This window comes from Saccopteryx leptura, chromosome 4, assembly GCF_036850995.1.
Source record: "Saccopteryx leptura isolate mSacLep1 chromosome 4, mSacLep1_pri_phased_curated, whole genome shotgun sequence".
In the NCBI taxonomy this organism is placed as follows: domain Eukaryota; kingdom Metazoa; phylum Chordata; class Mammalia; order Chiroptera; family Emballonuridae; genus Saccopteryx; species Saccopteryx leptura.
The window spans coordinates 121,179,561-121,195,271 of NC_089506.1; the positions used below are offsets into that span (position 1 = coordinate 121,179,561).

At 55.4% G+C, this 15,711-nt stretch overlaps 1 protein-coding gene across 1 annotated transcript; it reads right to left on the reverse strand.

The window, feature by feature from the left end:
* Window positions 1-347: 347 nt before the first annotated feature.
* QRICH2 (glutamine rich 2) lies at window positions 348-13,404 on the reverse strand. Its single transcript, XM_066381325.1, has 16 exons — window positions 12,421-13,404; window positions 11,723-11,808; window positions 11,116-11,213; window positions 10,522-10,636; window positions 6,906-7,160; window positions 6,111-6,233; window positions 5,933-6,007; window positions 5,586-5,750; window positions 5,353-5,474; window positions 4,741-4,806; window positions 4,366-4,467; window positions 3,495-3,698; window positions 2,965-3,109; window positions 2,479-2,566; window positions 2,038-2,166; window positions 348-551 (listed from the first exon to the last, which is right to left on the reverse strand). The coding sequence occupies exons 1-16, from the start codon at window positions 13,250-13,252 to the stop codon at window positions 370-372; spliced, it is 2,787 nt and encodes a 928-aa protein (XP_066237422.1). The 5' UTR covers window positions 13,253-13,404; the 3' UTR covers window positions 348-369.
* Between the last annotated feature and the right edge of the window lie 2,307 nt (window positions 13,405-15,711).

Below are 15,711 nucleotides of genomic sequence, written 5' to 3' on the forward strand. Positions count from 1 at the left end.
TCCCTCCAAGGTGCAGCTTGCCATGGACACTGCGTGTTCTAAGACAGGAAGGCAGGGCTGTGGCCAGGGAAGGCAGCAGCCCAGGTCTAGCTGAGGTCAGGGAACTAGTAGGAATGAGCACAGGCCCTACACAGGCCCACCAGTTCCCAGACCTTGCCCTGGGTGCACCATGCACCTGAAGCTGCAGCCCTCTCAGAGAACGGCTGGATCAGTTTGGGGGGCTGTTGTCCCATTCTTATGCTACAAGCCAACCCCCTCTCCAAGAGGACGTCTGCCCCCAGGGGCCCCTCCCACTCATTCCCTCTTCCTGAGCCAGGACCAGAGAAGCTTCACCACCTGAGCTTCCTAAACATTTATTTATAGTTCTGCTTAGTGAGCAGTGGAGGACCGCGGCCCCCGGGTGGGCTCATCCAGCCCCTCCCCTGGAGGCATGTCCATGTGCATCTCTAGCCCCGCTGCCATCTCTCTGGGGGTGGGCGAATGGGCCAGATTCAACTGGGAGAAACGCCCCTCCGAGGAGACTGGTCTGTCTGTCCGTTGACGAGAAGGAGCTGCAAGACAGAAGGGGCTGAGATGGCTGTGCCTTGCCCCCATGCCCACCAGCAGCCTATGCTAGCCTCCCGAAAGCCCAGGGAAGTCTGAAGCAGCCCTGTTTGCCAGGCTGGGCAGGGGACATGATGCCGGAGAAGGGACCTGCCGAGTGGCTGGGGTTCATACGCAAAGCTTTACAATCATGGAGTGAAAAATACAGAAGGCCTCCATCAGGGCCAAGAGCCTGTCCTTTTGGTCATGTTTCCTCTATTAATACAGGGACTATGTAGGCAATAATCATAGATAAGTGCAGGAATTTTCCCTAAGGCTAACCTCCCTACCTCCCTTTCCTGCTCCCATGATATTTCAAGTGCCCCTGGAGTAGACAGTGGGGTGCCAGTGAGAAGAGAGAGCAGTACCCCCCAAGAAAATTGTTCTTTGGCCCTGGCCACAGACCTGTACTTGTCCATCACTGACTGCTCTCTCAGCCTCTTATCTGGGGCCAGATGGCTTGGTTTTGAATTCCAGCACTGCTGATTCCTAGCTGTGTGACCTTGGGCAAGTACCTTAACCATTCTGTGCCTGGCTGACAAGGGTCCTACCTCCTAATGTTAGCACAAGGACTAAAATGGTTCCTATATATAGAACTTCTCAATAGGGCTGGCCAGTGAGGGGCTCTCAATATGAGCCAGGTGCTGTGACCACCACTGTCACATGCTGTCTCCACCTGTTCCGGGCACCCTGAGGGCTGGAATGGAGAACGTGGTGAAGGGCGTGGGGCGGCCCTGGAGCCTCCTGCAAGCCTCTGCCAGGTGCTGGGGGTCCACCTGTAACTTCTTACAGGAACAAGGTCCTTTCCTTAGATTCTCTTGGGGCCCTGAATCTAAGCAGCACTGACCCAGCACCCTGTTTACTGAAAGAGGAAGAAGCAGGCCTGAAGTGGAAGGAGACTTGCTAGGAGTTACTTCTAAGTGACCCGCTCTCCTGGCTGTAGGCAAGTGTCCCCTTCTGGCCCCATGTGGGGCCTAACCTTGGGAGGCCCTCAGCCCTCTCACTGTTGGCAGGACTTAGCCCCTCAGGGGACAACAGAGATTCTAGGGACCTTCCAGACTGGGGGGCTAGGAGGAGCTCCTCCACAGACAGGCAGGTGGTGGGCTTCTCAGGCCACGTCATGGCCCTGTGCCCAGCAGCTACCACACAAAGCCTGTGAGTGCAGGGGCAGGGGATGGACTTAGGCCTGGAGCCAGAGTCCTGGGCTGTGACCCTGCTCCTATTTCCTCTTCTGTGGAGGAGGGACATTTCATAACAGCGTGTGCCCCACAGACCTGGGATACATACCTCGCTCCCTAGTGCTGGGCTTTCTCTTCCTCCCGACCACCCCTCCGCTCCCAGGGAAGTGAAGGCATATACCAGCCATCTGCAGGAAAGGGAGCTGACGGGGCAGGGAAGAGAAGCCCAGGGGCAGTGGAGGCCACTGGAAGGATACCCCACCCAGAGGTAAGCTACCTGCAGTGCTGCCAGCCAGCATTTGGGCACTCTGAGGCCGGGAGGGCAGCTGGCCACTATCGCTGACGGATGGCTGCTGGTGCACACGGATCCGGGAAGCCTTGGTCTTCTGCTTGGTAATCCCTGAGCCTGATGGGGACAGTGGAGGAAAGGGTGCATTCTGAGACACCAACAGAGCTCTGTGGGGACATATGAGGATGGGGAGAGGGCTGCAGCCAGCCTCGAGAGAGAACTGGACCACAATACCTGGCTAATTGGCAGAGACTGAACAGCTGTCTGCCACCTGCAAACAGTGTCCTGAATGTTTGGAGTTAGGGAGGTAGAGAAGGAGGCAGCTAGGGTCCAGTGGCCCCAAGATGCACCTGCCTTCCAGGAGCTGGGCAGATCCTGTAGGACCCAACCAAGGAGCCTAAGGGGCAGCAGGGCCATCTGGACACTCACCTTCTTTGCTTGGGATGCCTGGCAGCTTTGTATCCATCCGTCCCTTGTAAATATGTCCATCCAGGCCCAAGATATCCACCTCATTGTGCTGTGGAGGTGGGAGAGTATCCATTACTACGGGGCACCCAGAACTGTCCTTCTGGTCTTGTCTACACAGGCCTGGGGTGCAGAGGGTTATCCTCTCCTGAGTACAGCACACTGTACTCAGCGCCCTTCCAGGGCAGAGCGACAGGGTGTAAAGGAGGCGGAGCTGCCCCTGTTTTCAGGGCCTGTGGTGGAGGCGTCACGCCAGCTGGGTGAGTAGCCAGGGCAGCATTTTCTTCCCAGCAAAGGGTAAGAACTTGAGGCTTCAACTGGGTCTGGTTAAGAAACTGCCTCAAGACAGAGGGCGGGGTGAGGTGACCTCTGGTGGTTTTCCCAGACGGTTTAAGAACCTGGTGTCATGTCAGGGCCCACCTCCCTGTCGTCCCCAGGCAGCACCCCAACCTTCATGGCGATCTGGATCTCCTCAGCGTACAGGCTCTGCGGCAGGTGCTGCAGGCGGCTGCGGCGGGAGGGGTAAGTGCGGGTGTGGCCGCCCCCGCAGTGCCGGGGCGCCATGGAGTAGGTGTAGTCGGCCGTATCAGGCATCCTGTGATGAAGACAGCGGAGTTACTAAGAACAAGTGTGACCTGGCACACCTATGGTGAGGCCACCAAGACAGAGGTGGGGCAGCCACCTTCAGGGGTCTCTGGGAGCTAAGGCGGGACAAAACAGGCAGGTGAGTGAGCAGAGCACCCTTCTGGCAGGCCATCCTGAAGACCTCTCTCTCTCTCTCTCTCTCTCTCTCTCTCTCTCTCTCTCTCTCTCTCTCTCTCTCTCTCTCACACACACACACACACACACACACACACACACACACACACACACACACACACACACACTCCCTCCCTCTGTCAGAGCTCTCCCCAGCCATGGGGTGAGGCGCTCCTGGCCCAGGCTCAGCCTATGTCCTGGTCCTGCTGTCCTAGTCCTACCGTTTGTAGCAGGGGGAGCTGAGGCACTGGGCCTGCAGCAGCTCGCGGATCATCTGGCTGCTGGCCTTGACTGAGCCCCCAAAGTAGATCTGCACCTTCTCGATGTCCATCAGCATCTTGGAGTGCATGCTGCGCAGACGCCCCACGCTCTGCTCCAGTGGTGCCAGCTCAGCCCGCGGGAAGGCGGTGCCCCCCAGCTTCAGGCTGCGGGCATGGACAGAAAGGAGGGTGAGGCGGCCACACCAGCCATAGCCCATGCCTAGGCAGAACCCCGGCCCATGCCACCCCCTTATATACACTGGACCCAGGGTGGGCCCTTCTGCATAGTCCCCAAGGGACTTTGTCCAGGCTTGCCAGGGAAGGGTTCCTGAAGTGGAACAGTGCCGAAGAGCCACATGGAGAGAAGTCCAGCCCCTCCAGCTAAGCTGAGGGTGGTGGCACAGGCTGTTCCCTGTCCCTGCTCACCTTACCCTGCATACTTGCAAACCCTGGGCTCCAGAGCACAGTGTGAGCCCTCACCCTCAGGAGGCAGAAAGGCCCCAGGGAGGCAAGTAGGTGCCAGAAGGGGTGTGACACAGACCCCTGACCCTGTCTGTACTCAAACCCTCACATTTACTGAGCGACCCTCTCCCCGAGTGATCCTGGACCTCCCGCCCCAGGCGGCAAGGTGGCTAGTATCCTTGGCAACATCCTACCAGGACTCCCCATGGACCGAAGGCAGGTGACTACAAATCCTACCTCTTCCTCCTCCAATGCTCATGCCCTGGGAAGTAGCTTCAGTGACCCCCGTCCCAGCCATGAGGAGGAGCCCCCACATTGCCTGTCTGTCCTGCCTTCCCACAAAGCCCCGTGCAGGACTTGCCATGCGTACTTGCGGCTCTGCTGCCGGACTTGCTCCAGTTCAAAGACAGTGTAGGGTCGGGTAGAGCGATGTCCTGGCAGGCTCGGCGCCACAGGAGTCACGGGGATGGTTCTGGGCAGGGACAGAGAGAAGGGAGGGTCGGAGTGTGAGAAATCCCATCGTCCAAATTCACCACCCACTCCCCACATGCCTCCTGCCTGAGGAGCCCTCATGCCCGGGGGCTGGGGTGAAGGACTCAGGTGGGCGGCAGTCCAGACAGACAGGAGTGGACCCATGATGGAAGAGAGGAGAGGAGAGGGCACGAGTCAGAGGCAGGTAGGAACCGGAGGAAATGAAGCCCAGCTGTGGCCACCCAGCTAGGGTCATCTAGGTGTGGGTACTCACTGTCCAGTCACAGGTGTCTCCAAGGGACGGTCACATGACAGACAGTGGAAATGTGCCAAGAGCTGCCTGTGAGGAATGGGACATATGGAGGCTGAGCCCAGAGTGGGAGAGATGGCGAACCCATCTCCAGGTAGGCTGGAAGCTCAGCTCTCAGGAGCCAGGCCCCAGGCCACTGGAGGCCGCTCCTGTCCCTGCTCCCCGGAACTCACCAGCTCCCAGACATACCCACTATTGGGTGCAGATCCAGTACCCACCTGTCCTAACCCAACTGTCCCTTAAGGATGCTCTGTGTAGACCTTGGGGGCCCTCTGGTGGCCAGTAATGGAAATCCTGCGATTCAGGCTGCCATGGCGAGCTCTCAGCTCTGAGGACTGAGGATTCTCTCCTGTGTCTGAAGAGCCTCACCCTCTCTCCCTTTCCTTTTCCGACTAGAATGTGAAGTGGCTGAGCTCTGGAATCTGTAAGTCCTACTTTGGGACAATCCGTGGCAGGATCATTCATTCCCCCAAAGTATGCTGTGTACCGTGGGAGCTGTTCACGGAGGAACACCCCTGCTCTTCACACAGCCAGACCCTGCAGAACATCACCCCCACACTGTCATTAGGGCCTCACCTCCGCATGCAGGCAGCCTCGTCTGCCTGGTAGAGTGGGGAGCGCTCTTTGAGCTGCTGTCGCAAGGATTTCCACCTATCCTCCAGCAGCTGCTTCACAGGGTCCAGCTCTAGGCGGTCCAGCTGCAGGTGCGAGAGGGAACCAGGTGAGCATTGAGAAAGCAGGTACAGGGGTTGCAGGAACTGAGGAAGGTGGTGTGGCTCCTACCTGGGGGTTCTGGAGCCTCCCCTCACCTTGCTGTCCATCTCTATCAAGAGCTTGTCCAGCATCTTCTGCCAGTCCTGCTCCTGCCCACTCATCTTGGCCACCAGCTGCTGCATCATGTGATTCAGCTGCTCTGTGGTGGCATCAAACTGGACACGACTCACTTTGGCAGCCAAGGCACTCTTGTCAGCTTTCTGCTTGGAGAGAGAGGAGAAGGCCCACCCTCATGGGAGAGAGACACAGAGGGTCCCCTGAGGTCTCAACCCTGACACAGCCCATATTGTCTCGTGGGCTCCCATCCACTCCTAGCCTTTCAAAGAATGGCCAGCGAGGTCTCCTGGGGATGCATGGTGGCCCCTCCCAGCCTGGCCCTTACCACGTCAATCTCAATCTCCAGGTGTTCCCTGCTGGCCTTTTCCTTTTCTAGCTTCTCTAGACCCTGGTACAACACCTGAGAGGCCGAGGAAGTAGAGAATAAGGAGCAAGGAACTGAAGGGCAGGGGTGGTCAGGCTCATACTGTGCCCCAACCCCAGCCACCCTTTCTGCTGCTCACGTCAATGTCCTTCTGCTTCTGCCGATGGTCCTCGAGGAGGCTGGTGGTGGTGGTGTTGAGCTTCTCACAGTCGCCCTGCACCTGCAGGATGGCTCTCTGGACGTGGCCCAGCAGCTCCTCATCCTGCAGTGGGAGGGACAGAGGCAGGCTCCCTGAGGCTGCTGGGCCACCATAAGTCAACCCTTAAAACATCACCCAGCAGACAAACCAACTTCAGACTGCTCTAGTTCCTCTTGGTTGCCTCCACAATTTCCCGCCAACAATGGGGGGCCCTCTACTTTTTCTGTGTGTCCACCCAAGGGGACTCCTGCCTCCCCACAGACCAGCCTCAAGGGAGCTGGCTGGCCAGTGGGAGTGATCAGTAGAGGTAATCACGGCTCAGGACTGGTGAGCTACCCTGTGGCCTCTGAGAGTCGGCATGTGGGCTACAGGGAGTCGGCACCTGCCCTGGGCTGAATCAAAATTCCAGAATTCAAGAGGCAGGACTCAGGGCTGTGGTGCTGTCCCCATCCCACCAGCAAGCCTGCCCTTTGAGGGGCCTGGAAGACTGGCATGAAGGGGTGGTCAGTGATTCCTAAAGCTATCCCAGCGTCCCCAAAGCATGGGATGCATTGCTCCACCATCAGCTGGCTGTGCTTTCCCAGCCCACAGCCCCATCCCCAGAGCTACTCACTGTAACCCTATGGAAGAACCAGGGACTTCTGTGGGGCCACTAAGGGGCTCCACCGTGGAAAACTGTGGGCTTCCCCTGTGGGCCACGCGCGCCACACCAGGGAGGAGGCCAGCAGCAATCACCTGGCTCTGGAGCTTGGCTTTCTTGGAAGGCCGGGAGGCAGCCAGGTTGCTGACCATCATTTGGAGCTTCTCATAGCGCTGCACCAGTGTGCTGACCTGATGGCTCAGGTCCAAGCTGCAGGCTGGGCAGGTGGCCTCAGGGTCGATCTCGCCAGGTGCCAAGGTGGCTGGGGTCTTCTGAGGGACCATGCTCATGGACAGCAGCGTGGACGATGAGGCCAGCATGTTCTCGATGATCGTCCTGAGCTTGTCTAACTGGGTGTGGGTGAGAAGGCATATGCAGGGCAGTGAGGTACAGCCACGGTCCATCCACACTCACTGCTGGCCTGTCTTTCTGCTCCTCACCTGCCCTGATCCAGGCAGTTGCAGAACCCTCAATGCCTTACAAAATGTGTGGCACATAGAAGGCGCTCAACATCCATCCAATAAATAGTGACCAGGGCTCTCAGGAAGGGTAGCATTAATGCTGAATAAAGCCCTTACAGGAGAAAGGTTTCTGGGCCTTTCTCCAGCCAGTCCATTGGTGGTGTGAATCCTAGACTGGTGAGATCTGTCGGTCAGTCCACAGACACTTAGAGGTGCCTGGTGACACACAGGCACTACTCCGGGCCCCGGGGGTATGAGGGGCCGGCCTCCCACACGTTCTGTCTTCACCTAGCATGTAAATAACTAACAATAAAGGAACATGGTAAGTGCTATCACTCCAGGGCTCTCTCATGGTCTGGGCTGGAACAAACTCCTTCCACTAACATTCCTACCCTCTTCTGTTTCCCATTGTCCTGACAAATAATTGGTCCCAGATAGGCACCCGATTCAAGAGCAACCAGGCCCTGTGCTGTGTTGCCTGGCTCAGACAGATGCTGAGCATGTGCTGTCTCTCTAGAGCAGGCCCACGCCTTCCCTCCTCTTTCCACCAGGCATGTTCTCACGGCCTTTCTTTTTCCTAAACTCCAAGCATCCTTTCTTTGCTTCTGTAACTCATTTCCTGAGCTCATGCAGCCTAGCTGGCTCACCTTTTCTACCTCTGTGACTTTCTAAATAAACCTTCTCTTATGATTTAAAGGGGGGGGCAGTGCCTGACCAGACGGTGGCGCAGTGGATAGAGCGTCAGACTGGGATGCGGAGGACCCAGGTTCAAAACCCTGAGGTCACCAGCTTGAGCGCGGGCTCATCTGATTTGAGCAAAACTCACCAGCTTGGACCCAAGGTCACTGGCTCGAGCAAAGGGTTACTCGGTCTGCTGAAGGCCCACGGTCAAGGCACATATGAGAAAGCAATCAATGAACAACTAAGGTGTCACAACGAAAAACTGATGATTGATGCTTCTCATCTCTCTCTGTTCCCTATCTATCCCTCTTCTCTGACTCTCTCTCTGTCTCTGTAAAGAAAAGGAGGCGGGGGAAGGGGGCTGGCCCAGCCTCAGCGCCCTCTAATGGACATGTGTGATGTTTCAGGGCCTGGGGCAGCCACTTTGGACCATGAGTGAGAGATATGAATGCTGCCAGAATAGAATGGAGGAGAGAGATGTAGGTATTTGAGAGAGGTGGATAAGGACAGATAGGCAGAGGCACAGACACACTCACAACAGACACAGAAAGACAGACAAGGAGTAGCCTGGACTGGCTGCTTCTTGGCCAGGAAGACCTCTCCCCGCCACTCCCTGTACATGCACATAACTGACAACCGAATTCCTGCCTGAGCTCAGTGCTATTCTCTTGCTCACAACCAGAAGGGCCTGTCAAAGGGCCCTGGGATACAGAGTATGGGTTAATTCTCTCTGGAAGACAGGAAGATGCTCCTCAAAGTATGGACATTTTAGTGGGGTAGGGAAGAGTCTGTAGCAGCCCTCAGGGTTGAGGAGGGCAGAGAGGCAATTCCAGGAAGAGGGCAGCAGAGAGGGCAGCAGCGTGCTGAGGACAGGTTGGAGCCCAGGCGGCTGGAGAGCCAGCATGTGGAAGGCAGCACCCTGCGGCCCAGCAAGGAGAAAACTTGCTCCCAAGCACCCCTGAAAGGACCTGGAGTTTGCTAAGCTCAGGCATGGGCTTCGGAATGACAGGTGACTCTTGCATACAACCACCAGCTCTGGGAGCGTAAAGTGGTCACATCACAGCCCCAGCAAACTTGGGAGTGGCCCAGAATAGGGCCTCTCTTACCAAAGGGCTCCATGCATTTCCCTAGCTGACCCTCTGGGAGCGCTTGGAGGGCTGGGCCCGGCCCAGATGTTCCTCAGTGGACACATTCTGGGGCGAATGTTTCACACCCATTAGGATAGCTATAACTAAAATAAATAAATAAATAAATAAATAAATAAATAAAAGGAAACTAAGTGTCGATGAACACCTAGAGAAACTGAAACCCTCCCAGATTGTTGCTGGGAGTGTAAAATGGTGCAGCCACTTTGGGAAACAGTTTGGCAGCCACTCAAAATGTTAACAGTAGAATTTCCATCTAACCCAGCAGTGCCGCTCATAGCCATGTAGCCAAGAGACATAAAAACTATGTCCACACAAAAACTTGTACATGAATGTTCATAGCATCATTATTCATGACAGCTAAAAGGTAGAAACAACGCAAGTGCCCTTCAACTGACGAATAGATAAACAAAGTGTGGTACAGTCATAACATGCAATACTATTCAGCCATAACGATGAATGAAGTTCATGCTACAATATGAATGAATCTTGACAATATCATGCTCAAGTGAAAGAAGCCAGATCTGAAGACTACATAGTGTATGATTCCATTTGTATGAACTGTCCAGAACAGGTGAATCCCAGAGATACAGAGCGGCTAGTAGCTGCCAGGGACTGGGGGGTGAGAGGGAAGGGAAGTGACTGCTAATGGGGACAGGGTCTCTCTCCGAGGTGATGAAATGTTTTGGAATTTGATCATGGTGATGGCTGCACAACTTTGTTTTTTGTTGTTGTTTTTTTATTCAGTGAGAGGAGGGGAGGAAGAGACAGATTCCCACATGCACCCTGACTGGGATCCACCCAGAAAGCCCACTAGGGGACTATGCTCTGCCCATCTGGGGTATTGCTCTGTTGCTTAGCAATCGAGCTCTTCTTAGGTCTGAGGTGGAGGCCATGGAGCCATCCTCAGAGCCTGAGGCCAACTCACTCCAATGGAACCATAGCTGCGGGAGAGGAAGAGAGAAGCGAGAGAAAAGTGAGAGGGAGAGGGGTGGAGAAGCAGATGGGCACTTCTCCTGTGTGCCCTGGCCGGGAATTAAACCCAGGACATCCACACACCGGGCTGATGCTCTACCACTGAGCCAACTGGCTAGGGCACAACTTTGTAAATGTACTAAAAACTACCTTGTTCACGTTAAAAGAGTGAGTTTTATGATATGTAAATTATCTAATTTTTAAGGATAGGGAGAAAAAGACTTCATAGCAGGTAGACAGGCCCTGAAGGCGTGCTATTCCCCTGTGCACCTGCAGCCTCTGAGCTGCTTCTGGATCAGGAGAAGATGAGCCCTAGATCGTAGGTATATTCAGCCCCCCCCACACACACACACAAAGGAGGAACTGAGGGGACTGATGAGGCTGCCCCACATGGCAACTAACTCTGAGAAGAGCCCTGGTCCCTGTGCAGAAGAGTATGGAATCCACACCTGGTCCTGCAGGTAAAGGGAGGCTTCAGAGACCGAATGTTCCATGCTGACCTTGCCCCGTTCTTGGCTGTCCCTCAGCTCAGCCAACTCCTTCTCGATGTCGGCCACAGTGACTCTGCATGAATAAGAGATGGCCTGGCTCCACTGCTAGCCCAGGGGCCTGGCCCCCCAGTGCTGAGCACCAGCCATCAGGGATGGAGGGGGATGGACCAGGGCTATTTTACCCCTTCCAGCAGCTCTATCTAGGGAGCCCAAGGCTCTGTCTGTCCCAGAGGTGACCCAGTGTACTTCTAGCAGGTGAGACCTTGCAGAGAGAAGGCTCTGAGGGGCTCTAGCAAGTACTGCCAGCTCCAACTGGGGACAGAATCTAAGAAGCTTTGTGGGGGGGGGGGTTGGAGGCACTCTTCTAAGCCCTGATGCTGAGCTGTTTTAGGAACTTGGGAAACTTCCACCAGCAACTTGAACTAGATATAGGCAACCTGAAGAGCAGACATGATTCAGGTCAAAGACAGGGGTCAGGTCAAGGTACGGGTGAACCAAAGCCTGTTCTCACTATCTTGGCTGAGAACAGGTGACACCAGAGCAGGCACTTACCTGAGGATGCCCAGCTGCAGGCCCAGCTGGCCAGCTTTCGCCTCCTTGCCCATTCCTTGATCCTCTTCACCTTCCAGGACCCTCTGCACCTTGTCCAGCTGTGAACCCCGTGGAGAGGAGGGTCTGGCAGGCTGGAGGGCTGCAGCAGCCCACCTCATCCCTGAACCCTAATCCAACCTTCTGACAAACACCAGGTCCCTCCCTCCCTGACACCCATCGGTCCATCCACACCATGGATGTAGACAGTTGGCATTTAGAGGACAACTAGAGAGCCAGCAGCCCCCTGCCATGACCACGGCCTCGGACAGCTCCACATGCTTGGCTCCAAGGCTGCTCCAGCAACCAGGTTCCATTGGAAACGGCCTCATGTCATAGAAAGAGCTCAGGCCTTCTTGTTGGCTCAGCCAAATGTTAACAGCTTTAAGCATCAAGCTTTCAATGAGTAAATGAACACGATAACCTCTGAGATGCGTTCCCTACCCAATGGGACTGTATGGACCCAGTGAGGTAACAGTGTGAGGGACAGGACTGTGTAAGCCATTAGCACAAATGGCAAGTAGGGGTGCTGGTACTCCAAGGCATAGCAGGCAAACACTCCATGACTCACTTTCGCCTTTTCCTTCTGAATTTCTTTGGTCAAGGTCTTTATACCCTTCAGCTCTTCCAGCAGGTCTGGTGGTATGGTCTTTTGGACTATGGAAAAGAGACCTTAAGGTCAGAAGGGTCAGACGTCCAGTGGGCTTCTAATCCCCATTTCCAGTGCCCACAATGAAGCTACCCTAGAGAACACAGGACCGGAGTGAGCGGGTGTGAAGAAAGGAGACAGGAGTGTCCTTACCCCATAAAAAAGGAATCCACCTAAGGCTTAATATCCTACAGGGCTTTGGGACCACTGGCCCACCATTTCCACCCAACTCTAAAATCTTAACTATTCTCTGACCCTAGAGCTGTGAATGGACAAAGGGTAAGTTTAATTCTTCAACATTCTCTCCTCCCGCCTCCACCCAATGCGATCAGTTTCCCTTGTCCCAGCATTTTCCCCAGCTGCTATTCAGAGTCTGACAAAGACATAAGGATCAGCCTCATTCCTCCCTCAAGGTACCTTCACTCCCACTGCTCTAATTCCATCTTTGGCTCCCAAAGACTCCTAGTAGGAGAACCCAGAATGCCAAAGAACTGACTTTTTATTTTTAGGAACTCAGAAAGAAAACTGGCTGCAAGGAGTTGAGGCCAAGGGTGGGGGATGGGGAGGAAATCAACTTAGAACGAAGACCACAGTCTCTCCTCCACGCGAGTGGTACCCACCCATCTGTCCGAGCAGGAACTGGATCTTCTCCAAGTCAGTTTGGCCAGCTTTATCTTCATTCAGCTCCTTCATGCTCTCCTTTAGCTCCATGTAGAAGCCAATGAGCTCTCCCATCAGACGGAATGTTTCCACTGCTATGGGGAAGCTAGGAGCCACTTTGTCCAATGAATCACGTCTCTCACTCTGGATATCACCCCTTTCTGATGCAACTTGGTAGAGATAGTCAAGAGAGGTTGTACTCCTGGAAAATGTGGCTTCTTGGCTTGGGGTAGTCTGAACATAAATCCCAGGTTGGTTTGGATCTAAATCTACTTGGACATACTGTTTCACACCTGGGTACCTAGGGTCATGAGGGCCAGGATGCGGGAGGCCACGGGAGTCTGGGAGAGGGTGTGCACGGTCCTGCAGGTGTGCACTTGGGTCTATCTGGCCACGCTGATCTGCGCCAGAGACCAAATGTTGTTGATCTGGGCGTGCAGATTCCATGCCTGTACTTAACAGTGATGGACCATGGTGGTCTGTGCCAGTAGGCCTCAAGTCTTGTTGATAAGTTTCTGTTGGTACCAAACCCTCTCGGTTTATACCTGGCAATGTCAAACCTTGCTTGGCTAGGAGTGGTGACAGTTGTCCATATTGGTCTCTGCCAGAAGGAACCACACCATGCTGATATGGGCGTGGTGATATAAAAGTTGGAGAATCCATGTGGAATGGAAAGGCAGGAAGCTCTGTGCCTGATGGAGCCAAGCCTCGGTGACCTGTACCAGGTTGCCTCAAACCATGCTGATCTATTCCAGGCTGAACCAAATCATGCGGATAGGTACCAGGCTGCATAAAACCACGTCGAAATGCACCAGGATGGACTAAACCATGAGGATAGACCTCAGGTTGAACCAAACGATGTGGATATGCACCTGGCTGTACTAAATGAGCTGGATATGCACCAATCTGTACCAAACCATGCTGATCCACTCTAGGTTGTACCAAAGCATGCTGACCTGCACCAGGTTGGACCAAGCCTTGTTGATATATTCCAGGTTGGACTAAACCAGGTAGAGCTACACCATATTGGACCAAACCAGGCTGACCTGCAGGTTGGACTGAACCAAGCTGACCTGCACCAGGTTGGACTAGACCAGGCTGACCTGCAGGTTGGACTAAACCAGGCTGACCTGCAGGTTGGACTAAACCAGGTTGACCTGCAGGTTGGACCAAGCCAGGCTGACCTGCAGGTTGGACTAAACCAGGTTGACCTGCAGGTTGGACCAAGCCAGGCTGACCTGCAGGTTGGACCAAACCAGGTTGACCTGCAGGTTGGACCACGCCAGGCTGACCTGCAGGTTGGACCAAGCCAGGCTGACCTGCAGGTTGGACCACGCCAGGCTGACCTGCACCAGGTTGGACCACGCCAGGCTGACCTGCAGGTTGGAACAAACCAGGCTGACCTGCAGGTTGGACCAAGCCAGGCTGACCTGCAGGTTGGACCACGCCAGGCTGACCTGCAGGTTGGACCAAGCCAGGCTGACCTGCAGGTTGGACCAAGCCAGGCTGACCTGCAGGTTGGACCACGCCAGGCTGACCTGCAGGTTGGACCAAGCCAGGCTGACCTGCAGGTTGGACCAAGCCAGGCTGACCTGCAGGTTGGACCACGCCAGGCTGACCTGTAGGTTGGAACAAACCAGGCTGACCTGCAGGTTGGACCACGCCAGGCTGACCTGCAGGTTGGACCAAGCCAGGCTGACCTGCAGGTTGGACCACGCCAGGCTGACCTGTAGGTTGGAACAAACCAGGCTGACCTGCAGGTTGGACCAAGCCAGGCTGACCTGCAGGTTGGACTAAACCAGGCTGACCTGCAGGTTGGAACAAACCAGGCTGACCTGCAGGTTGGACCAAACCAGGCTGACCTGCACCAGGTTGGACCACGCCAGGCTGACCTGCAGGTTGGACTAAACCAGGCTGACCTGCAGGTTGGACCAAACCAGGCTGACCTGCAGGTTGGAACAAACCAGGCTGACCTGCAGGTTGGACCAAGCCAGGCTGACCTGCAGGTTGGACCAAGCCAGGCTGACCTGCACCAGGTTGGACCAAACCAGGCTGACCTGCAGGTTGGACCACGCCAGGCTGACCTGCAGGTTGGACCAAGCCAGGCTGACCTGCACCAGGTTGGACCAAACCAGGCTGACCTGCAGGTTGGACCACGCCAGGCTGACCTGCACCAGGTTGGACCAAACCAGGCTGACCTGCAGGTTGGACCACGCCAGGCTGACCTGCACCAGGTTGGACCAAACCAGGCTGACCTGCAGGTTGGACCACGCCAGGCTGACCTGCACCAGGTTGGACCACGCCAGGCTGACCTGCAGGTTGGAACAAACCAGGCTGACCTGCACCAGGTTGGACCAAGCCAGGCTGACCTGCACCAGGTTGGACCAAACCAGGCTGACCTGCAGGTTGGACTAAACCAGGCTGACCTGCAGGTTGGAACAAACCAGGCTGACCTGCACCAGGTTGGACCACGCCAGGCTGACCTGCAGGTTGGACCAAGCCAGGCTGACCTGCAGGTTGGACTAAACCAGGCTGACCTGCAGGTTGGACCAAGCCAGGCTGACCTGCAGGTTGGACCAAGCCAGGCTGACCTGCAGGTTGGACTAAACCAGGCTGACCTGCAGGTTGGACCAAACCAGGCTGACCTGCAGGTTGGACCAAGCCAGGCTGACCTGCAGGTTGGACCACGCCAGGCTGACCTGCAGGTTGGACCACGCCAGGCTGACCTGCAGGTTGGACCACGCCAGGCTGACCTGCAGGTTGGACCAAGCCAGGCTGACCTGCAGGTTGGACCAAGCCAGGCTGACCTGCAGGTTGGACCACGCCAGGCTGACCTGCAGGTTGGACGAAACCAGGCTGACCTATGCCAGGCTGGCTCATATCCTGCTGCTGTATGCCAGGTTGTGTGAAGCTAAGCATTTCCAAACTGGGCTGTTTAAAACCTTGCTGATCTGTAGCAACTTGCATCAAACCAGATGATCCCAAAATATACTGATCTCTAGTAGGTGGAACCAATCCTTGTTGATCCAAGCCAAACATTGGAAATCCATGCTGATCTGTGCCAAGTGGTCCCACACCACTCTCGTGTATGCCAGGCCACTCCATACCACGTTGGTCTGTGTCAGGAAGTCTCACACCAGGCTGATATGTGCTAGTTGGAAACATACCAGGCTGACCCACACTAGGTAGTTCCAATCCTTGCTGATCTCTGCCCGGTACCCATGGTGGCACCATATCATGCTGACCCATGC